Source organism: Cucumis melo, chromosome 1 (assembly GCF_025177605.1).
Source record: "Cucumis melo cultivar AY chromosome 1, USDA_Cmelo_AY_1.0, whole genome shotgun sequence".
Lineage (NCBI taxonomy): Eukaryota > Viridiplantae > Streptophyta > Magnoliopsida > Cucurbitales > Cucurbitaceae > Cucumis > Cucumis melo.
The window spans coordinates 36,986,715-37,010,951 of record NC_066857.1 but is presented as its reverse complement, the minus strand read 5'-3'; the positions used below and the strand labels follow the sequence as shown (position 1 = coordinate 37,010,951).

The 24,237-nt window shown below is 32.2% G+C and overlaps 2 protein-coding genes across 3 annotated transcripts; both read left to right on the top strand.

The window, feature by feature from the left end:
* The first annotated feature begins 16,119 nt into the window (after window positions 1–16,119).
* LOC103500635 ((R)-mandelonitrile lyase-like) lies at window positions 16,120–18,176 on the top strand. The gene has a single exon (XM_051091475.1). The coding sequence runs from the start codon at window positions 16,724–16,726 to the stop codon at window positions 18,122–18,124; it is 1,401 nt and encodes a 466-aa protein (XP_050947432.1). The 5' UTR covers window positions 16,120–16,723; the 3' UTR covers window positions 18,125–18,176.
* A 1,289-nt stretch (window positions 18,177–19,465) lies between these two features.
* LOC103500634 (uncharacterized) lies at window positions 19,466–23,971 on the top strand. Of its 2 annotated transcripts, XM_051091466.1 has the most exons (9): window positions 19,471–19,924; window positions 20,070–20,249; window positions 20,335–20,410; window positions 20,837–20,966; window positions 21,193–21,307; window positions 21,668–21,759; window positions 21,867–21,936; window positions 22,058–22,142; window positions 22,586–23,971. In XM_051091466.1, the coding sequence occupies exons 1-9, from the start codon at window positions 19,760–19,762 to the stop codon at window positions 22,678–22,680; spliced, it is 1,008 nt and encodes a 335-aa protein (XP_050947423.1). In that variant the 5' UTR covers window positions 19,471–19,759; the 3' UTR covers window positions 22,681–23,971. The 2 variants fall into 2 exon arrangements, with proteins under 2 accessions (XP_050947416.1, XP_050947423.1); XM_051091459.1 differs by having other exon boundaries at window positions 19,466–19,924; window positions 22,058–23,971.
* Window positions 23,972–24,237: the final 266 nt, after the last annotated feature.

Sequence of the window (24,237 nt, the reverse complement as noted above, 5' to 3'; positions counted from 1 at the left end):
TATTAACAATTGTTTTTGTTTAATGTATTCATTTATAAATTTCAATAAGCCATTGATGTTGGGTTTGAAAATCTTGAATATTTAGTAAGCAAAATGTCGTTCTCTTAAACTTAAACCCATCAGTAATATATGGGTTTGGTGTAGTGAGAAGTGTGTGATACGTGTTTCTTTCATTGTTTGTTAGAACAGGACTTGGATGGAAGTGGAAGGAAGGCAAGATCAGAGTCTAAAGCCAAGCAAATGGCCTCACATACCATTTCCCAACGCCAAAGCATCAACCACTTTGCTTAAATCTATTCTTTATCTTCATTATTTTCCTAATAATTTAATTTTAGAATTGTAATTTTATTCACTATTTCACCGAATCTCTCATAAAATATTCAACCAAATGAACATAAGAAACTTATTATAGTTATAATTATACACACATTACAGGCTTATATATATATAGACTTTTTAATGTTAAAAGCACTAATTGCTATATTTCTATAACTTTGAAACTTAAATCCGAAATGCAACAAAACAAAAAATATTGCCATAATCGGCTAGAAAGATAGAAACATGTTCTAAGTTTGGAAATTTCTATTGCTTGATCATCCTTTTTTTCCTTTCACTTCACTCTATTTGTTTTCACTCTATTTGTTTGTGTTTTATGCGTCAATAAGTCAAGAAATCATGGGGGTTTACGTCATTTTGTATTCCATCTCAAAGTTCAGTCTATTGACATTAGTTTACTTTTAGAACATCGTGGATTAGTAAAGCTGTTTCGGACAAGAACGAACACCATACGAAAAATGACTGCAATATCAATCCTAAAGTTATCCCTCTCACCTTCTAATCTTTCTTCTTCTTTGTAAAAGAAGATTACCAACTCTGATTTCACCTACTTTAAAATAAAATTAAAATTTTGTAAAAGGATAGCATTTACAAAATGACATACCTTCGCTATCATGTATATATTTACGCTCAAGCTTTGTTTTATTATAAATATTGTTCACACTTTTATATCCATCTGTTTCTAAATTTTTTTACGGATTTAATGTAGACCCAGGAAACATAAGCTCCTTTCTATTTTATGTTTTTTATATTACATGTGTATATATATATATATATATATATATATATATATATATATAAATATAAAATAATAACAATTTCAAAAGTTAGCCTAGCTGTAAAACTATCTCCCAACCTTTGTTAGATCCGAGTAAAATCGTCTACGAGTAAACTAAAATATTTATAAAAAATAACAAAATTTTTATTTTATCAATAATAGATATTGATAACTCTATAATTAATAAAATTTAAACATTTTCAACATTTTGTAAATACTTTTAGCAGTTTTATATTTTACAATAATTTTTGTAATATAATAATCTATATTTAATATATCTTAATATCTTAGAGAAATTATTTTACAACTTACACAAAACTCAACTACCAAATAGGATACCTTATTTTTTAAGTTATAGGTTTCAATATTTTTCCCATGTTTAAATGTAATACAAAAAAGATCATATGTTGTCCCAAAAAAAAAAACTATTATAAATTTGTCCAATTATGATAGAACAAGTAAAAAATACAAATGCCTTGAAAAGCGACAAATATATTCTCAAATTTTCCTTGCCACGAAGTTGTTTAGATGAATATTATAAATTTATATGACAAGCAATCGTAAATGAATCCCATATTCACAACAACTACATTGAAAAAGATGACAATGAAAGGATTAAGCGTTTAAAAACTGGTTTTAATGATTTGTAGATAAGTTATAATATGGAATGCTTTAACTAAAATAGATTCTAATCTTGGTAGTTACAAATGTCTATCACTCAAAATAACATTAAAAGAACAAGTGGAAATATATTGGAATACCTATCGAAAGAATAATGATTGAATTGTATAGGTGTCCATTTTGTCATATATATATATATATATTTTATATCTATATATATATTATTTAAAAAGTCATTTCCATCTATATTGAAAATTGGTAGGAAGCGTGAGAGGTCAATAATAATCAACAATGCATGGATCTATTGAAATTTGAAAGGAGTCGGAGAGACAAATCCAAAAGGCAAGTCGTGACGCGTAAATCGCCATGCCGTGTATCTCCGACATGTTTATTGTTAGAGAGTTGGCCAACGGCCCAGGCTAACTGGGTGACAAATAAGGGTTCGTTATAGTGTTATTTCTTTTCCTTTTTCTGCTTCCTTCCTCATTTTTACTCTATTTAAGATACATAATTGTTTGATAATGCATTTAAGTCCCCAATAATAATCGTTTCTTTCTCTTTTTTAAAAAGTAAATTTATTTTCTGAGTCTGAATCAAATTCTAAAAAAAAGTTTTAAATTTTTTTAATTATTAAAATTTAACTATTCCTTTGGAAAACATGGATAAAACTAGATGAGAAAGTAAGAATACTAATATAATCGATGTTTACGACATTAATTTCTAAAAATTAAAAACATAATAAAAAAGAAAAAACCAAACAATTATCAAACATGTCTTTTTCTTTCTTTCTTAAATTGGTACTAAATTTCAAAATCTCAATTCTTTCTTAAAATTATGTTCCTCAGTGAACTTGCCTTCCGCCGTAAATTAAATCTTTTAAATAAAACTTTTTTTTAATGAGACAATCAATCATTTGATTTTAAGATTTTAAGGTTGATAGTGCATACAAACACTATGTCAAATTGTGTTGGTAAATTTTTCTTATCTTATTTGTTAGTTGTTACAGGTTGCAATATACATGTCATTTCAATTTCGAATTATATATTTTTATATGATTTTTGTGTGTTTCTTAATTTTTTTATATTTAGACACTATTTTAATTTTCACTTTAAATTTTTGCAATATGTATACGGTATAATATTTAGACTTTAAGATTTTAAATATATATAGTATTTTGATTTAAATTCAAAATTTTCAGAATATATTTATATTGGCAAAAACTAGTGGATTTTGCCAAATCCACTGGTTTTTGCCATTATGAACCAAATTTCCTAGATTGTTTCAAATCTTCTTACTTTAGCAAATAAATAAATAAATAGCATTGTTCTAATTAATCCCACAATGTATTACTTTTAAATGTTTCCAGAAAAAATACCTTCGGGAGCGAGTCAAGCACCATTTCTCTTCCCTCAACCGAGTCAATGCCAGCTTGAGCTTTTCTGGTGGCCACGATCTATTGACTCTGTTTTTATTGATTATGCCATTTCCTGTGTAAAGTCAAAGTTTAACCCAGACTTATTAATATTAAGGAAGCAATGGCATCTTTGAGAGAGAATTATCAAGTGAGGCAGTCTATTTCATTTACATTCTCTCTAACACAATATTACAGAGACGAACTAGTATTTATTGACAAGTTGAACTTAATGATTATAACCAAAAGAAAGAAGAAAGAGATAGGTCAATGACAAATATAACAATCACACCTAAAGTAGTAACCAATGTAGCACAATACAAAGGAATGTGAAGATGTAGCACTATCTAAATCCAATTCTTAAAGTTTAATGATGATAGTCTATATCCTTTGTAGGAAAATTTTTCATTGCAATTACCCAAAGAAATACCATATTGCATTCTTTTACACAATTAATCAGTCAAACAGATCAGTTCAATGTTGGGCCTTGCAAAGTGTAGAAGATAATGGGCTTGGATTGTCAATGAACCTCCCACAACGAGATTCATGCCCTTTCATATTACTAACCCAATACCTATACACACGGGAGTCCCACTTTGGGAGAAGGTGTGTAATTTATTCAGAAATCTCCAAGTCTATAAAAGATAAAAATTCCTTAATGTACGGAAGCTCCCCGCCCCATTTTGAAAATCATTCCACATTTAGCTTTCCTAAACGACATCAAGCATTTTAAGAATTGCTATGTATACTGACAAAGCGTTTATTAAAAGAGCTTCTGAGTACACGATCTGATTTAAGTCCAGGATTCTTGATCTCTAATGAAATTCAAATTTCAGACCAATATTTTAGTAAAGAATTTCGGTAATAGTTACAGAAATCAGAAGAAGCTATCTGCATATATGTATGGCATAACAAAATTCCAAGGAAATCCGTCATGGAATATTGAACAAAAAAGTTAGATCAAGTTAAGGATACCTTACTGAATTACGCGGCCCCATAGCCTGACGAGCACACAAGGATCATCTTCCATTATTAACAAAGTTTCAACACATCGACCATGAAATTTGTTCTATCATTGAGAAAGCCTTCAGTTCGCCGCCCAATCTTGTCAAGTTCCAAGAGCTAAAATTAAAAGGATATAAAACCGACCACATTTGTTAAGGTTGTTGAGAAAACGAGAGAGAAATGCTTCAAATCTAAGTTCGCCAGTTCTATTGATAGATTAGATCACGACATTAGTAGTTGATAGACGAGTGTGAGCAGAATCGAGAAGGGAAGCGTCTTTAATTAGAAATAAGAAATGTACTTATTCAAGACTCCACAAGTAGCATTTGTCACAGCATCAATCGCTTCCATACTGCTAACGCTTATTTATGTTCCGACTTGAAAGCGTTCGACAATTCGAGACTCGTTTTTCAACTATACTAAATAACAATTAGATTGTGCGATAAGCAGTGATAAGGCCTACTGAAGACCAAACAACGAACAAAAATTACCTTAGCTTGTTAAAGCTTTTAGCATCTATGTTCTTGCTTCAGTACCTTATCTTTCAGGCTGTGATTTCAGATATCTAGCTACTCTTTAAAACATGACTATCCAGTTCTTGAATCGAGAAAAATAGTTCAAATTATACGTTTCCACTGAAGAATTGACGTGAATTTCGTAAACGGTAGCAACCTAATAGTTTCAAACAAAGAAGAAACGAGAACAAGTTCATATTTAATCCTCAATCAACTTTTAAACAGCCGATCGCAAATCTCCATATAGCAACCTCAAAATCTAGAATCAGAAAAGATATTCAAAACAATCACGAACACAGGGATCAAATGGAAATGCAGCATTGGATATCGTCCGTACCTATTGCGAAACATTCAGCCTGCAGTTGAAACTCGAAGAGCGATAAAGAGAAATCATGCGCTCTAGAACTGTAGTTCTCTCATTCCGATCGCCGGATGATAAGACCTACTGAAGACCAAACAACGAGCCAAAATTACCTTAGCTTGTTAAAGCTTTTAGCATCTATGTTCTTGCTTCAGTACCTTCGTCTTTCTGGCAGTGATTTCAGACATCTAGCTACCGCTTTAAAACATGACTATCCAGTTCTTGAATCGAGAAAAATAGTTCAAATTATACGTTTCCGCTGAAGAATTGACGTGAATTTCGTAAACGGTAGCAACCTAATAGTTTCAAACAAAGAAGAAACGAGAACAAGTTCATATTTAATCCTCAATCAACTTTTAAACAGCCGATCGCAAATCTCCATATAGCAACCTCAAAATCTAGAATCAGAAAAGATATTCAAAACAATCACGAACACAGGGATCAAATGGAAATGCAGCATTGGATATCGTCCGTACCTATTGCGAAACATTCAGCCTGCAGTTGAAACTCGAAGAGCGATAAAGAGAAATCATGCGCTCTAGAACTGTAGTTCTCTCATTCCGATCGCCGGATGATAAGACCTACTGAAGACCAAACAACGAGCCAAAATTACCTTAGCTTGTTAAAGCTTTTAGCATCTATGTTCTTGCTTCAGTACCTTCGTCTTTCTGGCAGTGATTTCAGACATCTAGCTACCGCTTTAAAACATGACTATCCAGTTCTTGAATCGAGAAAAATAGTTCAAATTATACGTTTCCGCTGAAGAATTGACGCGAATTTCGTAACGGTAGGAACCTAGTAGTTTCAAACAAAGAAGAAACATGAACAAGTTCATATTTAACCATAAATCAACTTTTAAACAGCCGATCACAAATCTCCATATTGCAACCTCAAAATCTGGTATCAGAAAAGATATTCAAAAGAATCGCGAACACAGGCATCAGATGGAAATGCAGCATTTGATATCGTCCGTACCTAATGCGAAACATTCAGCCTGCAGTTGAAACTCGAAGAGCGATAAAGAGAATCCATGCGCTCTAGAACTGTTGTTTTCTCTCATTCCGATCGCCGGATGACTCTGGAATAATCCCGAGTTTGCTCCGCGAACCATTCGGCTCTCTCACTCTCCATTCCGTTTCCCGCCATCCTCTTCCAGTATTTTAAGGACGCCCGCGGTACTTAAATGAAAAAAATTGATGGGTAACAATTTACGAATAATAACCTAAGTATATGTCCATATTTTTTAAAAATTACAAAGAAAATCGACCATTTTTATTAATGAGTGATAAAGGAGTATTTTCAACGTAGTCTATTAATTATAGACTTTTATCCTACATTAACCGATTTTACTATATCTATAATATTATTATATTTTTAATTATTTTAAATTAAATAATTAAAACATTAATGGTTACCTATTATAATTATTTTTTTTATTTAATGTTATAATTCAATTTTGTAGTATATTAATAAAAGTAGACTCTGACCGATTTTGCTATATTTTTAATCCTTTTAAAATGTTGTTATATATGTTAATATTTTTAATATATTTGTTACGTCTACAACTTACTCCTTTTCATTTTATTTGGGGTGGGCCTCAAAAATATTTATTAGTGGTTAAAATTCGACTATTTTTATCTATGTATCTTTAAGTTCGATTTTAGTCTTATACATGTAGTTATTTAATTCTAATCTTTGTATTTTGAATAAATCTTAAATTTAGAGCTCAATATTAATATGCTATTTATTTCTTAAAAAATATTCCATTCATATTTTATTTTTCTTATTTTATTTTATTCAATAAAATTTAATTAGAAAATAATAAATTTTAAATTTACCGAGTCTACGAAAATCAAAATTGCAAACAATTAAAGACAATGTGGACTAAATATAACAAAGTTCAAAATATAGAACCATGATCACGTTTTTTACATTTATTTATTGGCTTAAATTACCATTTGTCGTCTGACCGACTAAAATAATACTTATAAGCATTCTATATGTTATACTTGAAGAAAATTGCTCGATCGTAATGTTTCACGTGGTAAATTATCTTCTTGCTTATTTTTTTAAAAAAATTTAATCAAATTTATTGTGTATATGATGCAGATAGTTGAATATTGAGAGATACATCCAAATGTTTTCATTTTCTAAATGTTTACCAACTTAGCTAGGTTATGTGTAATCTAACAATTCTTTAGACTACAAGTAAAATAAAAAACTTCAAGTTTTCAAATTACATCTATTAACTCAATGTTATTTAGTGTTTACTTATTTTACATGTAAAGCTCATCCATTTTAATATTGAAAGTTAAAAACAATAACTATTTGACATTTTAAAAGTCTATAAACATGTTAATTATTGCAAAATGAACATTTTATGCAAATTAGTAGTGTATTTTTTAAGCTTAAAAACTTATTAAAAAGTTTTGAATTTTATTTTCGTTTCAAGCTTTCACACGTAGTCATTAACTTTCGTAATTGTGTTTACGTGGTATTTCAATTCTCGAACCAATGTTTTAATCATTGTTGCATTATCATTCTTCTACGTTGAACAACTATTACTTTTTTAAATATAGCAAAATGTACTATAATATCTTTTTAATAAAACAAAATTTTACATTATATTAGTAATAAATTGTAATAGACAACGACTACTACATGTATCGTGATTGATCCATATATAGTAGTTTATCGTAGTCTAATATCCACTGATATATTGTAATATTTCGTTATATTTATAAATATTTTCAAAGGTTTTATCATTTAAAACAACTATTTACACATATAGCATAATTTTACTTTGTATCTCTACAATAATATCAAAATGGATCCAACGTAGTCTATCACTAACAAAAAGTAAAAGGTTTGGTATATCTGTAAATATGTTCAACCGTTTTACCATTTAAAACAATTTTCCATCCCTTTATTTTGATCGGAGGAATCAAATATTTGTTTTCGAGAGATTAGTAGGTCATATTCCATATCAATAGGGGTGTGCTCATCATTTTAGTCATCTACCATTTTTAAATTATATTACTTCAAGAATCTCTCCCCTACATATCTCTCTACTCTTTCTCTCTCTCTCTCAAGTTAAATATAACAAATCTAATTAACAGATTGAACAAAGTCAAGAGTTAAAGGATCAAAATCTTACATTAATTGAATTACTAACATCATTATCATTTAAAAATGTAATCACATAACAAGTGAAGTGAAAAGCAACATTATCGAATAAAGATTGAGGTTGTCTGCGGTCTGTGTATTGACCAGCTAATTAGCCTCATTGCCCTTATATTCCACAATATCATATAGATTCTGATTATCATATCTCACCATCTAACTTTGATATTTGTTTAACTGATTATTTTTAACCTAAACTTTATATTAATTAATTTAATCAGACCTTTATCTTCAATGTTTGTTCTATAGATCAGTCGTTGTTGCCTATTTTAAAGCCTTCTGTGTGGTATTTGAAACTCAAAAGCACGTGAAAAAGATTGAGTTTTCTTGCTTTGGAATGATGTGTGCTAAGATAATATTGTTTAAAACCCTAACTGATCGTCATCATCCAAATAAAATGGAGTGTAATCTATCCAAATCTAAAATCCTCTCTAATGGAATATGATCGATTGTCAATCAACACATGATCAATGTAGTTGGACTCAATTAATTAGTTATGTACAATATATTCAATGTATGACAAGGACACGTTTGACAGCACATGATTCTTGAAGACATGTCTCGGGACTATTTAAGTTAAGTTTATGTTGGCAAATATAGGAAAACCTAATTATCTTCCTTAGTGATGACATATACTTTATCATAACGTGTTATTTGATGACGATCATGATCAACTATTAAAATCCATAATCGCTATGAGGAAGAAAATTCATTAATTTGGCAAGGCCGTCGTCACAATTGTGATTGTCTAACAGTAATTGACGGATAAATACACATGTTTCGTAATAGTCATTTTAGATGTGAATTTAAAAATATAGTTACAGATGTGGTAATAGTGGTGTTGCGTCTAGGAATCATTTTTTTTTTTTATCGTTGTCCTTTTAGTAAGACTGTCTTAGATGACATGCTTTTGCAGGATCAATGTTTCTATATGATTTTTCATTGGAACAGAGAGTTGACTTGGATTTGTTAGTTCAGTTCTAGAATGCAGTCGAGACCTAACTAAAAGTTCAAAAAGTCATTTGGTACGCAATTATTTACCATGTCTTAAGGAAACATAATTTGAAAGCCTACAATGTCTCACTATGCACCCACACCCTACGTTATCAACATGAAATTTTTAGTTGTCGTTCTAAGTGAACTATATAGCTTCTCTCACGAGGACTCTTCACCTCGAGACATATTTCCATGAGTTCGTTGGCATTTGTGTTATTTGTTTTAGTTTTTACTATTATCCTTTTTTTTTCTCGTGTTGTATTTTGTTCGTACCCATCCTAAAACTCTTCTTCTTAGCAAAAATATCACTTTTACAAATAATAATAATAATAATAATATATTCTTACAACCTAATCTTTATACGTTAAATAGATGTAAAACTGTCAGTCACACATTATGATGACTTACTTAAATAATAAATATTTATCACCACGATCAAATCTCATCAAATAGTTACCAAGTAGTATCATAAAGACGAATCTCAATCTTCTCAAAAGAATAAAACTAGTTGAGAAATAGATATATATAAATAGTAACATAGAGATATTGGTAAGATAGATGTGAAGGAGTAGTAATCAATCATAGTAGTGGTAGTAGTATTAGTAAATTAAACAATGAATTGAAATCCCAAAGATCAAGACAGTTGGCAGAATAGAAAATTATTATGAATTCCAAATAAAATAAAAGAAAAGAAAATAATAAAGATTTTTGAAAATTGAAAATGGAACAAAACCAACGTCTGTCCTAAGGATTTGAGAGTGAGTTTGGCGGTTCCCTGTTTGGTTATTCCCAATAATACAAAATCTACAATGCTTCGTCCTCATTCAAACAACTCCCCTCTTTTCCTGCTAATTTCCCCTTTGCCTTTCCCACTCCTTTAATCAATAATAATCAATAACGCCTTTTTTTAATTATTATTTTATTTACGTATATCTTACTCTTTTGTTCCCCACGTTCATTCCCCCTGATTTCAAACTCCGTTCTTTTTCTGCTTATCTTCCCAAAGCTCCGTTATTCGTGTTGAGATTCACACACACCAATTCACTCTAACCATGGTTAAATAATCCCATTTCTATATACTACATTATTTTAATATTATTATTTTATCGTTTTTCAATTATCCTACCTCAAAAAATTGTTTAAAATATTTACAAAATATAATGAAATTTATTCTAACAATGATCTGATATTAATAGACTTCTGTTTATTAGCTATAGATATTAACTTTTTATTATATTTTAGTTTATTTTGCGATCATTTCGTTTGGATAGTTTTCAATTTTACTCATTGGTTTTTATGTTTCAATATTTCATTTGTGTTTAGTTTTCAATTACTTGCTTTTTCTTACGCTCTTTTAATTTTTATTAATTTTAATTATATTTCAGATCTCCAAACACGACCAATTCAAACAAACACTATATATAAAGTTAAAATAATAATTAAAGGGTGTATGAGGCAAGAAGCGAGTCATTATATATAGTTTGGTTATTATAATTTGATTAGAATAATATGTGTTTGATGCAATTATTTTAGTTTTATAAAAAAAATAGTAAACATTATAGAAAATAATAAAAAATATATATAAATATCAAATAGTAAAAACCGTAGCAAATAGTAAATATTATACCAAATTATGAGTTGAAATAATGTTTCCGGTAGCTAATCGAAGTTTTTTAAATAATATGTATTATAACATTATAGTTTGAATATCTTTGTAAACTTACCATTTTAAAATTTGGTGAGATGTAAAAAAATAAATTAAAAAAAAAAAAAAAACAAGTGCACTAATTAGAATGAAGAAGACCTTAAATATTTTTATTTTCCCAATCAATTAATAATTCAATAGCTAGCTGTGGGTATAAATACGTAGGGGGATTCAGATTCTAAGCTTCAGAGCTGCTTAATTATATCCCACACCGGCCTGCATTTTTTTGCAGCTTAATTGGGAAATAATATATTTCGTTTCTTTTAAAGAAATAAAAAAAAAAATGGTGGAATCGGCCGGGATTAAGATCAGATCCTCAACAGGGCGCCGACACGGCGGCGGTTTCTCTCGGCGGTGCGCCTCGTTAGTGAAGGAACAACGCGCCCGTATCTACATCTTGCGGCGTTGCGCCACCATGCTTCTTTGTTGGTACATCCAAGGAGATGATTGATATCAATAGCTGCAATTTCTATATATATATATATATAAAATTGCTTTTCTTTTTTCTGGAGCATAGGCTTTGGTTACGATATGAGTGAATACTCATCATCTGTGGCTGTATCATATACCATTTTTCAATCCTCTCTGCTGGGTGCTGCTGCCCTTTTTTTAACCCAATTTATCATTGATTTGATATTGGGTTTCCAACTAGAGGATTGGACTTTAAAAGCTGCGGTTTGTACGTATTTGCCTTTTTCACCAAAGCCCCGATGGCTCTGCCTTCCGCTTTCAAGAACTGCTCCAACCCAACCCACCCCCTAATCTTTCTCAGGCACTTTTTTTCTTCTTAAATTAGTTGATGTTAATTATGATTATCTAATCTATAACTATAAGTGGGGGGGGGGGGGGGGGGGGTTTAATGTCTCTTTCTAACATGTAATTTGCAAGTATACACCAAAGAGTATCGCTGTGAGTTTATACATATATGTTGTGTATTAAACAGCTTATCCACTTCAAGTAATAACGATCGATGATAATAACAATAATAATTGAAGTTTATATATGTGTGTGTATGTCGTAATCGTCTCCTGTGGTCATTTTTTTTCGATATGGGTGGAAGATCGAACTTTTCTAATTCCAAGGTCGATAACATATGCAAATTTGATAGGAATCAAGGGTTTAAGTTCATTTTGGCTTGATTGTTGATGAATAACTTTGAAAATATATGTGATATTTAAGTGTATAGTGTTTCAATAGTTAGTTTAGTTGCATTGTTCAAAGTTGTTGGGTTATAAATTATTAAAGCAAAAATTAGAAGGAAAAAAAATGATTGCTTATGAATTTCCAATAGTTAATGATAGTAATAAAAGGGAAGTCGTTGGTTTGGCATAGTAAAAAAATATAAAAGAATTAAATTCGGATATAGCAATATTTTAATATATATATATATATATAGATATAACAAATTTTGTAATAGTCTATAACGGTAGGAGTATACCAATAGTAAAAATTTATAACTAACAGATCATATTGCAAAAGTGATAGACCATAAAAGTTTATCAACGATTTTTTTTATATTTGTAATTTTGTTAAAATGTTATTATACACTTGATTATTATTTCTAAAATTATAAGAGTATATTGAAAATTATATCAATATTGATGGATGGTTTTATTTTCGACTCCCTACGGAACTAAAACTCGAATCTTTCTTATGAACTTTTAACTTATTCTTGAATTAGTATCTAATGCATGCTTAATCTCTTAACTTTCTCTATGTTTGTTTTATTTTTGGATTGCAATACTCATAGACTATACTTATAAATTAATTTGTGAAAAGTAAAATAAAAAGTACAATATCTCCAAATAGTTCATTTCTTTGACTACTTCCTTTTTAAAAATCGAGGAAATGAAATATATAATAAATTCGTATTTTAGTGACTATAAAATATTACTTAAAACCTTAATTTTAAAAAGTAAATGCAAAGTAATATATATTCCAACCATTTTTGTTAGAACTAGAAGCCCCTAGAGAAGAAAAGAGCAGTAGTCGTAAATAATAAAATTTTTGAAAATATTTACGTAATAACAAAAAAAAATTAGGTTTTATAAATAATGGAAAATACTAACAGATATTGATCTTAATTTATCATTGTCTATCAATTATAAGGATAAACATTATAATATAATGTCGTCAATGTTTATTACTTATAGCAGTTTTGTTATATTTTATAAATATTTTAATTTATTTTATTATATATATTTAAAAATATTAAATAAATATTTATCATTTAAATTTAAAAAAAACCAGTAGAAATAACATTTCAAAAATAACAAAATGTTAAAAACTATTTACAAAATACAGTAGAATTTATCGAATTTTTTATAGAATATTACAATTTTTTTGTTATAGATGATAAATAATTTTACTATTTTGCTGTTCATGACAAATTTTTTATTCTTTATTATATTAAAAAGAAATCGTTTTTGTTTTGTATTTTTTTCCCACAAAATAAACTAAACACGTTATCTGCTTAAGCAAGAGTAGACAAGAGAATTTGACATGCCATATAGTTGAGAATTATAATATTGTTGTTGGAGATTTATGAAATAATTAATCATATTCTTTAGGGGTTTAATTAGTGACATGTTATAGCATAAGGTTACTTTGTACAACTACAACATGTGAGTTGACAGTTGTATTAAAACAAAATAAAACCATGCCTACAATAACTGTCAATTACACTATATATATGTGTGTGTGTATATATATATATATATATATATAATTTGTTCATAAATATTGAACAGTTCATTAAATTACATAAAACACAGTTGCATGGAAGGTGCCCATTGGATCTGATAATTAATAAGTTTCATTATGGTTTATTTATTTACATTCATTTTTAATTACAATCAATCTTGCCCTAAACCCAAGAACTTGCTTGGGTAAAGAGTTCAAAATGTTGTGTGTGTGTGTGTGTATTGAAATCCCAATATTGAATAAAAACAAATCGTAAATTTAATACCTATGCTTTTAGAGTGTTTTTTTTTTCTCTTCATTAGTTTTTTTTTCTTTCAAATTATTTATATAATTCATTTTTTTTTTTTTGTTTTAGTTAGGTATTTAAACTTTTGTCTTAAAAGAAAAAAAGTATCGGCTATTTGATTCTTTCACTTATCTTTATATTGCTTTAATCATAATTTAAACACAAGACACTGTGCTTAACAATGAAATAGAATCATATATAAATGTTCTTATTATTTTAGATATAAAAATAAAAACAGTTGCTTTTAAAAATTAAGAAAATGAAAAATCAATGGTGCAATTTACAAATTGTCGTTTTAGCTCGATTAGATTGTCATACCATAATGGATTTTATTCTTCATTTCAACCTCACACAACAATTCGATATTATTTCACTCACGAATTTTATTTCTTTTCACTAAACCCACTTTTTAATTTTAATTTTTTTGACAAGTAAAAGATAGTATAAAAATAGCAAATGGCGCAGCCAATAAGAAAAATAAATAAAATAAATTTGACTGCTAAAAAGAGAAGGGTTAAGTTTGTAAATTGTACGGAGGAAGCTACGGCAAGGTTAGGCGTACTTGGGCTTTTATTGTGCACGTGCAGGAGGTTCGGTTTACTTCTGTGTTTTGATACCTTTTTACTCCACCTCTTGTCCTCACCCTTCTTTTCCCATACAATTCATTCTCTTCCACGTGGACGAAAATTATTTTAGTAAGTTGTTCGGAAAACTAGAATGTAACTAAAATTATTAAAATGTATAGGGAGGTTGAAAAATATGAGTAGTCAAGGATGAAATATAAATTAAATAGTGAAGCATAAAAAAGAAATTGAATTGAAAACTATTGGAACGAAATAAAATTTATATTATAAATTTAACTTAAAAGGCTAAGTTGAAACATGAGTTTTATATTATGTTATATTACAGTCACGTCCCATTATGTATAACCAGACACTCTAAACTCTTCTTTTGTTATTAGATTTAGATAATTTTCCTAAAAAATAGTTACTTCGAGTTTTAGTTTTTTTTTAAACAAAATTGAGTCTACTTGATTTTATTTATGTGAAATCATTTTAAATAACAAAATTATTAGAAAAAAATTACAAATGTAGCAAATGTCGAAGTCTATTACGATAGATAGACTACTATTAGGTTTATCTTGAAAATAAACTGTGAGATTTTGTTATATTTATACATATTCACAAGTAGTTTGACAATTGATGGTTGTAGAAGATTATGCAAGTGAAAAAAATAAACATTTGGTATGGATCAAATAACACACACGATAACGCTCAAGGCAATGTTGAGTTCGTGAGTAATTAGACAATAGATAGTAGTAGGAGACCGTGGGTGTACCTTTGATCAACAACTTTGGTAGTCTTATATGGGCTAACAACAGTAATGCAAAACTAAGTATGGGCTCGTAACTTACCCTCTTATATTTATGGAAACATTGAGCCATTATTCATTGGACAATTACATTGTTATGATCGTTCAAGGTTACTAGCGCTTTAGTGTATTACTTGTTCGGTCATTTATAAGTCGTCCATTGAAAACATAGAGAAGTCAAAACTCAATTACTTCAAGATCCTTCAATATATATCCTTTAATATCCTCCCAAGCTACCTTTAACGTCTCTCACAAGTCATCTTAACTACCACTAGACTCTTTTACGAGCCATTTGAATTACATCTAAGCTCTTCATAGATCCTATGAGCTACCACTAAACTTCTTCATGAGTTTTATAAGTTACTTATAAAGTCTTCATAAGTCCCTATGCTATAACGGTCAGTTGGACTACCACTAGACTCCTAAGGGTTGTATGAGTTAACACCAATCCCTCGTATGCTTTATATAGCTACCACTAGGGTATTTTTGTCCACGACCTATTAAATCTAACCCTAAGAAAGACACAAGCATAAAATGGAGGTTGAGTATTAGGGGTTTTAGAGACAGAAGTTGAAGCCATTAGAATATAACTAGAATTGAAAGAGATGAAATAAAACCAAACAATATGTGTGCCACATGGCACCATTCTATTATGCCACATCACTCAATGGATACATAGGCATATTATACCTATCACATCCAATATGGTTTACCTATTAAAAGTGTCCTATCTTTTAAAAAATATTGTAAGAAATTGGGATAGAATTGGTTTGATTTTTAAAAATTGAAATGAGAAAAATCAAATATATGATCAAATTGAATTGAAAAAGGAAAAAAAAAAAAAAAAGATGAACGTTCCAATTCCATTGAGTAATAAATCATATAAAAAAGCTGCTTCAGTTCATATATATATATAGACCAAAAGGAAAAAGAGGTAACAAAATCTCTCATTTAATTGGGCATAATCTCTCTTGAGAATGTGAAAAAAATTTCAACTGAATCCCCAACCAACAACCATTCTTGATCATCATATTACCACTCTCAAGAATACAAGAAAATGCCTCTGTTTACTTCTTCCAAGAAGCACTCACAAGCCTTCCTCTCTCCATTAATGGCGTCTCGCATTTTCTTCCACTCTCAAATCCTTACATTCTTGCTCATCTTTTCAGCTTCATCCGCTCTTCCAAACTCCTCTCAAAAAGGTATAATTGAAACAATTTTTTTTTTAATTTCTTGAATAAAATGAATTAATAATCTGAAATTTATGTGAAATCAGATCCCGATTACCTGAAATTTGTGTCCAACGCGACGGAATTTCCCAAAGTAGATTACTACGACTACATAATCGTCGGAGGCGGAACGGCCGGTTGTCCACTCGCTGCCACATTATCAAACAAATTCCGAGTTCTTGTTCTTGAACGCGGCGGCTTTCCTCACGGAAATTCCAATTTGATGTCTCAGGAAGGATTCTTGACGACTCTAATGGACGACGTCCACTCACGTTACTCCCCCGTGCAAGCCTTCACCTCAGAAGAAGGAGTTCCCAATGCCAGAGGACGCATCCTCGGCGGCAGTAGCGCCATTAACGCCGGCTTCTACAGCCGAGCCGATCAAGCCTTCTTCAAAAACTCACAACTTAAATGGGACCTCGCCATCGTCAATCAGTCCTACGAATGGGTCGAAAAGGAAATCGTGTTCAAACCAAATCTCAAGAACTGGCAATCAGCCGTTCGCGACGGAATGGTCGAAGCTGGAATCACACCGTACAACGGCTTCAGTTTAGACCATGTAATAGGAACCAAAATCGGGGGCTCTACATTCGACGAGTTAGGCCGACGTCACAGCGCCGCCGATCTTCTCTCTTATGCGACGCCATTCAACATCAAAGTCGCCATCTACGCCACCGTTGAGAGAATTCTGTTAGGTTCCACAGTCAAACGAAAACCAAAAGCAATCGGTGTTCTTTATCGTGACCAAATCGGCAAGTATCATCACGCGATGCTACACGCACGTGGAGAAGTATTCTTATCAGCAGGCGCAATCGGAAGTCCGCAATTACTGTTACTCAGTGGAATCGGATCGCGTCCATATCTCTCGTCTTGGGGAATTCCAGTAGCTCATCATTTACCCTACGTCGGCCATTACCTCTACGACAACCCTAGAACCGGAATTTCCATTTTAGCGCCGATGCCATTGGAGCAATCTCTAATTCAAGTAGCCGGAATTACAGAATCAGGAACATACCTTGAAGCAGCATCGAACGTAATCCCGTTCACAACGCCGCCGAGGTCATTTTTCATTAGAACACCATCGCCGCCGGTGTATCTGACGGTGGCGACATTAATGGAAAAAATAACCGGACCGGTTGCGTCCGGTGCGATGCGGCTGGCGTCGACGGACGTGAGGGTGAATCCGGTGGTGCGATTCAATTACTTCGGGAACGCGGTGGACCTAGAGAGGTGTGTGAACGGGACAAGGAAGATCGGGGATATTCTACGGAGCCAGGCGATGGAGGGGTTCAAATTCAGGGATTGGTTCGGGAGGAAGGAATTCCGGTTCGTGGGGCCGGCTTATCCGGAGGATGGAGATGAAGATGGATTGGTGTTGAGGGAATTTTGCCGGCAGAGTGTGAGCACGATATGGCACTACCATGGCGGATGTGTGGCGGGGAAAGTGGTGGATTCTAATTATCGGGTTATGGGAATGGAGGCGCTGAGAGTTGTAGATGGCTCGATTTTTGGGGTTTCGCCTGGTACTAATCCTCAAGCTACGGTTATGATGCTTGGACGACATGTCGGTTTGCAAATTATCAACCAACGCTCTGCTGTTACGACGCATCGTGTAGTATATTAGTATATGCTCTAATTCTCTCCTTTTCTTTTCCCTTATGGGGATGATATTTTCTTACCACATATTCTTCTATAAATCTTGTGTTTTCTAATTTTTGGTTTCTATTCGTAGATTGTTTGTAATCATTTTGTTTTTTTCAAATTAGGTCGATTTTCTTGTCATATCTTCGATCGATTTGAATCTTCTTTAATCAAAATTGATTAAATAGACCAAATTTAAAAAGCAAAAACAACTTTTTAAAGTACTTTTTCTAGTTTTTATTTTGATATTTTATTTTTTTTAAAGAACCGATTTGTAAAATGTATGTAATAAATGAAGAAAGATGAAGTTAGATATAGTGTTTATGGACTTGATTTTTAAAACAAAATAATTCTTAACAATACTCTAATTAAGGGATGAGTAGTGTAATTATATGATCTTTCTTTTTTTAAAAAAAAAGTAGAGGTTGGATCCCAAAATGATTTATTAAAAAAATGTATATTCATAGTGTTTGTAGAAGATATATCATAGTTGTGTTATAAGTGATAAATTGACCTTTAAAATATGGTTACATTGTGCTTTTAGGAATACAGTGACAAATAAAAATATAGGAAAACAAAAACGGTAGTTTTCTTAGTACAAAAAGTATTTAAACATGGTTTAATATGGATTCACTTATATATGGTAAATATGTCATGTATTTCATTAAAAACAAAAATTAATTATAATTGATTTTACGGAGAAGCATAAATATTTTATATTTTTGACAAATATAATACACGTGTATGTATAAGCTTTAACTTTGTATCTAATAATCTACCATTGGCTAGACAGGTAGTTTATTTGTTTATATTTGTCATTAAGTATGTGATGGTATTTTTAAACCTTCATTTACAAACTATCAAGACATAGTTTTTATGTGTGTTAAAAACTTATTTAAATATAGTAGCAATTAACAAAAAAAAAAAATGATTAATCTTGTATGTCTGTCAATATACAAACACTTAATCAAGATATTATATTTTTTTTAACAGAATAATTAGATATTAAATCATCGATGTTTGAGATGATAATTAAGTTCTATCTATTAAACTACTTTTAAATTGTATTGAATTCTATACCTTTAAAATTTATTCGATGCATTACAAATTTTAACTATAAAAATGATAAATATATTATTTATATAAAATATTTAATTTTAATAAAAATAATTACATTAAATAGTATTTTAAGATAATAATCTATACATCGATCATGATAATTTTTTACTACTCTATATATAATTTGTAGACTAGTACGTATAAATTTTTTATAAATTGATTTATACCAAGAATACATGTATGAATATTTTAAATGGTAGATTGGAAAGTAAATTGGTTATGCTGGCGGGCAGTAGTTGGACCATAGTGTTTTAATAAAGGCCCAACGGCGGAGGACAACTCACAATGCTTTGGCGCGCAGGGCGGCGTTTTTGATCCTCTTCTTAGGTTTTCCACCGGGAACTTCCAAATCCGTATCGCAGCACTGTCCAGAACTCCAAGAAATTCACCATTTTTGTCAATACGAAGAACAAGAAGAAGTTGAATTGAAACCCACAAATTTGGTTGTTTCCATACTCCATTCTTGCTTCCTCTTCCTCCTTTCCACTCGTTTTTACGCATGGCCGGTACTGGAATCCACCCGTACCACCAGCAATGGCCTGCCGCCGCCGCCGCCCCTCCTCCTCCTCCTCCACAAGCCGCTGCTGCTGCTCCCCCTCCTATTCCCCACCCCCATCCTCCTCAGATCCTCGTCGACAACCCCGGCCGCCATGCCTCCGATGAGGTACTGACTCTCTCTTTTCCCCAGAGGTTTTACATAGTTAACGAGCTTAATTTGGTTTGTCTTGTGTTGCTTCAATTTTCAGTGAGTTGGGCTGCTTATTTTGCTCAATCAATCGTCTTTATTTTTTGGTGTTGTGTTGTATTAGGTTCGAACTATATTTATAACAGGGCTTCCTGAAGATGTAAAAGAGAGAGAGCTGCAGAATCTTCTTAGATGGTTACCTGGTTACGAGGCTTCGCAAGTGAATTTCAAAGGTGAAAAGCCTATGGGCTTTGCGCTCTTCTCCAATGCGCAGTTTGCTATTGCTGCGAAAGATGCCCTCCAGGTTAATGTCTTTGCCTCGCTGTTCTGTTTAATGAATTATTGAATTCTCAATCTTGAAGTTTCGGTTTCTTTGATCTGTGGTTCAGGATATGGTTTTTGATGCGGAGTCTAAGTCAGTGTTGCATACTGAGATGGCCAAGAAAAATCTATTTGTTAAACGAGGTGATTTAGTAACTTTTGTGATTCTTGTTGGGTTTCATTAAGTTTATTTTTAGCTCTGATTGTAGGATTATCACGCATTACGTTTGTTTTAGATTTTGGTTATCATATTTACTTTCCTGTTGATCTTGACTTGTAATGCTACATGCTTCCGCAATTCAAGTTACCTTGGGCACTATATAGATACATACAACTACGCTTCTTTTTTCTATCAACGATGAGAGATCCATCTCTGCTTATTCAATATGAGGCTTTCTTGTGATGTCTTCTAACAATGACACATCAATATACCTTCAGTTTCTTTTTTTGTTTGTGTGTGTGTGTAACGTTTTCAAGCTTTAAACACCTTGCTGCTCTTTTTTCATTCTGAAAAAGAAAGAAGCAAAAGATTGCTCCTGCCTGATTTGCTAATCTCTGTTCTTCTCGTAGGCATTGTTGCTGATGCAAGTGCTTACGACCAAAGTAAACGATTGAGAACAGGTGGTGACTATGCCCACACCGGATATTCAAGCCCATCACCTTTTCATGCCCCTCCACCCCCCATTTGGGGGCCTCATGGGTGAGTCTTCTGTATCTGAAAGCCAGAAAGTGGTTTCCCTTCAAAGTTAGCATATCTCCAATTATCCGTGTCGTGTTTTATGGTTATAGAAAAAGAGTTGGACTTGTTAATAGCTCAATTTGCTCATGTTCGTAGACATTTTATGGTTGTTTTGTGTGTCCCCCATCCCTACCAAATGGCGTTGGATTTTGTTGGTCAAGTTCCTTATGGTTCTGTGGTTATCTAGGTATATGGCTCCGCCACCTCCTCCATACGATCCCTATGGAGGTTACCCTGTTCCTCCTGTACCTATGCCTGCTCCTGCTCCTGTACCAGCACCTAGCAGCTATGTGCCTGTTCAGGTAATCCTACAAGTCTATGGCACATAATTATGATTCTTGTTGGAGTTTCACTTCGTCTGTTGTGTGTATTCTCCTGCCACGCCTTCTTCTTTTTTCAACATTTGATCACGATCCATATTGTTTCATTAGCACGTTGATGCTCCAGCTGACACTGAACTTTGACATGGCCCACTTCCAACTACTATCACTGGAATAGGAGGCTTTAGTAAAGCTAACTATTAAAGTTATGATGAACTGATGAAGACGTCATGAAATGCTTTGTCTTATCCATTTCACTGGGAAAAGAACAAGATTATAGTACGCAGGTTTTTTCGAGTATTGGAATATTTATGTATCTCATTTTTCTCATGTTTCCTACAGAACACTAAAGATAATCCTCCTTGCAATACCCTGTTTATTGGCAATCTAGGGGAAAATGTAAATGAGGAGGAACTCAGAGGTCTTTTTAGCGTGTATGCAAGTCTCATCTTTGTGCAATTTTCAATTGTTTAATCATGTTTATAAATCAACCTAAACCAACTGAATCTTTTGGATCACTTGTTCATTACATATAACACAGACAACCTGGATTTAAGCAAATGAAGATTCTGAGGCAGGAAAGGCACACGGTCTGCTTCATTGAGTTTGAAGTAAGTAGGTTTTAGTTGACTGTTGATCCTTTAAGCTTCACTAGTCATGTTCAGGTTATTGATTATCAACATATGTTTCTTTTTTTGCTTTCTAATTTGGTTATCTACTTCACCTATTTAGGACGTGAACAATGCCACCAATGTGCATCATAGTTTGCAGGGTGCTGTTATCCCTAGTTCCGGCTCTGTGGGCATGAGAATACAATATCCTTTTCTTTATCAAATTGTTTTTTATTATTTTAGCCGTAGAACGATCTTACCTATTCTACTGGTACTCGAAAATTGGAAGCTGTTGCCTGACAATCTATGTGTTGGAGTGAATGATTTATCTAATATTCTAATTACATGGTTGAATTGTGCTACTTATAGGTGTTATGCCTTAAATCTAATTTTAGAAAATTCTATATCTGCAAGTGTATTGTTTGTTCTTTGCTGAATGTGATGCTGTACATTATAACCAATCAACTTCTCATATTATAACAATTAGTTTTTATTTCTAACATTCAATTGCAATTCCTGTTGATGTTTGTCAACGTTGTGATATAGGTTTTGCAAACATATGTATAAATGTGATTTCTTGAACTTTTTTCATTTATTGTTCTTTTCATGATTTTGCATACACGTTTCTTCTCTTGACTCATGAATACATTTTCAAAGAACCCGTTTGGGAAACGGAAGGATGCTGCCTACCCTGTTTCTGCTCCTGGCGTGAACGGAACTCCACAAGCTATGGCATACCAATAGCATGAAGGGGATGTACTCTGTTCTTTTTGCTCCAACAAATTCAAGCACTAGATGATAGGATGCATCTTGCAGCAGTTGCATGCATCCATGATCCATTTCATATCAAGTCATCAGCATTTTCATCTCCATGGGAATGAATGCTCATTTTGGTGTCACGAACATTCCATTTGGAAGCATGCTACTGTAGCCCTTATTTGTGACATGCATTTACTTTTCAGTACCTGAGAAAGATTTAAGTGGCTGGATTACATAGTAGGGCCTCAGATATTATTATCATTTGTAGGATGTGTGCTGTGCATTAGTCCTATTCTATCTTTATTGTTTGTGTATGAGTATGTAGCTATTTATTTAAATGGATTTCCTTGTTTACTTAGAGCATTCACATATAAAAGTTCAGCCACTTCATCTCACCTGGCGCAATTTCAATTCAGTAGGAGTTTCCATATCATGGTGCCACTCTAGTAGGAATGTAGGGCAAGTAGGCCACCAAACAATTCATCACGCCATTACTTTATTTTTCCATTAACATTCCCATATTCATCACCACAACATCATACTCGGTCAGCAATCAATTCATGGTGAAATATTCACATTGAGGGCTTGTTTGGATTAACTTTCCAAGTGCTTAAAATATATTTTTCGTCCACTTAGAAAGTCAATCCAAACGGATCCAACTCCATTTCTTAAGCATGGAAATATATAGTGGCATTTACATACAGGATTGAAGTATGAATTGACCAAGGCTACTATCCATTTGAGGTCCAGTTTCAGGTGCTATCTGAAGTTTCTTTTACCAGCGTTCAGGAAGGCTTCAAATGCATGGAGGTGAATTGAACATCAATTAAGGGCGAAGTGGGGCGAAGTGGAGATTCGTATAATCCCCCCTCCCCCGAAAACATAATTACTTGAACTGAAGCAACAACCGCACGAAATTATACAGGCCACAGGACTATGATTCAAAGAACCAGTTCGAGCCATCTACTCGTCATTGGCGAGTTTGCTGGACGTATCCAACTCGGCTACAAAACTTGAGTGTGCATGTTGGCTTGCTATGCTAGGCATAGTGGTGGGATTGGTAGAAGTGATTTGTTTGATCAATATATTAACTTATTCTCAATCAGGATGGCTTTGTAGTGCTTTCGTGGAGTTGTCATATTTGAAACTTCTACCTTGTTAGTGTTTTAAAACTGTTTCGTCTTTCCAATTTCCTAGACATAAGTAAGAGTTCCTTTATGAAGTTAACGGACTTATCTATGAAAGGATGAAATGAAAATAAATGTGATTCGTTCAATGGCTTTGGTTATCGAAAATGGGAAGCCAGTGTGATGAATACAAGGAAGAAAAGTTGCTAATTGATAATGGAGAAAGTAAAACTTTCACATTTTAAATGCGATTAAAATGAGGCGAAGTGATTTACACAATATTGAAAGTGCTCAATTGTACATGTTAGAAGTGTTTTAAATTGAGAAAGAGGAGTCGATGTTCGAGTATTAGTAATCTTTTCCTTGGGATGGAATTGCAACGTTTGGAAGAAAGTTTGAAATTGAGATGGAGAAG

Excerpts from the sequence above, each read along its gene's own strand:
- LOC103500634 (XM_051091459.1), top strand. The coding sequence starts at position 19,760 with ATGGCCGGTACTGGAATCCACCCGTACCACCAGCAATGGCCTGCCGCC. Across the intron at positions 19,925-20,069 it reads GCCGCCATGCCTCCGATGAG|GTTCGAACTATATTTATAAC; the intron begins GTACTGACTCTC and ends GTGTTGTATTAG. Across the intron at positions 20,411-20,836 it reads AAATCTATTTGTTAAACGAG|GCATTGTTGCTGATGCAAGT; the intron begins GTGATTTAGTAA and ends TTCTTCTCGTAG.
- LOC103500635 (XM_051091475.1), top strand. The coding sequence starts at position 16,724 with ATGTCTCAGGAAGGATTCTTGACGACTCTAATGGACGACGTCCACTCA.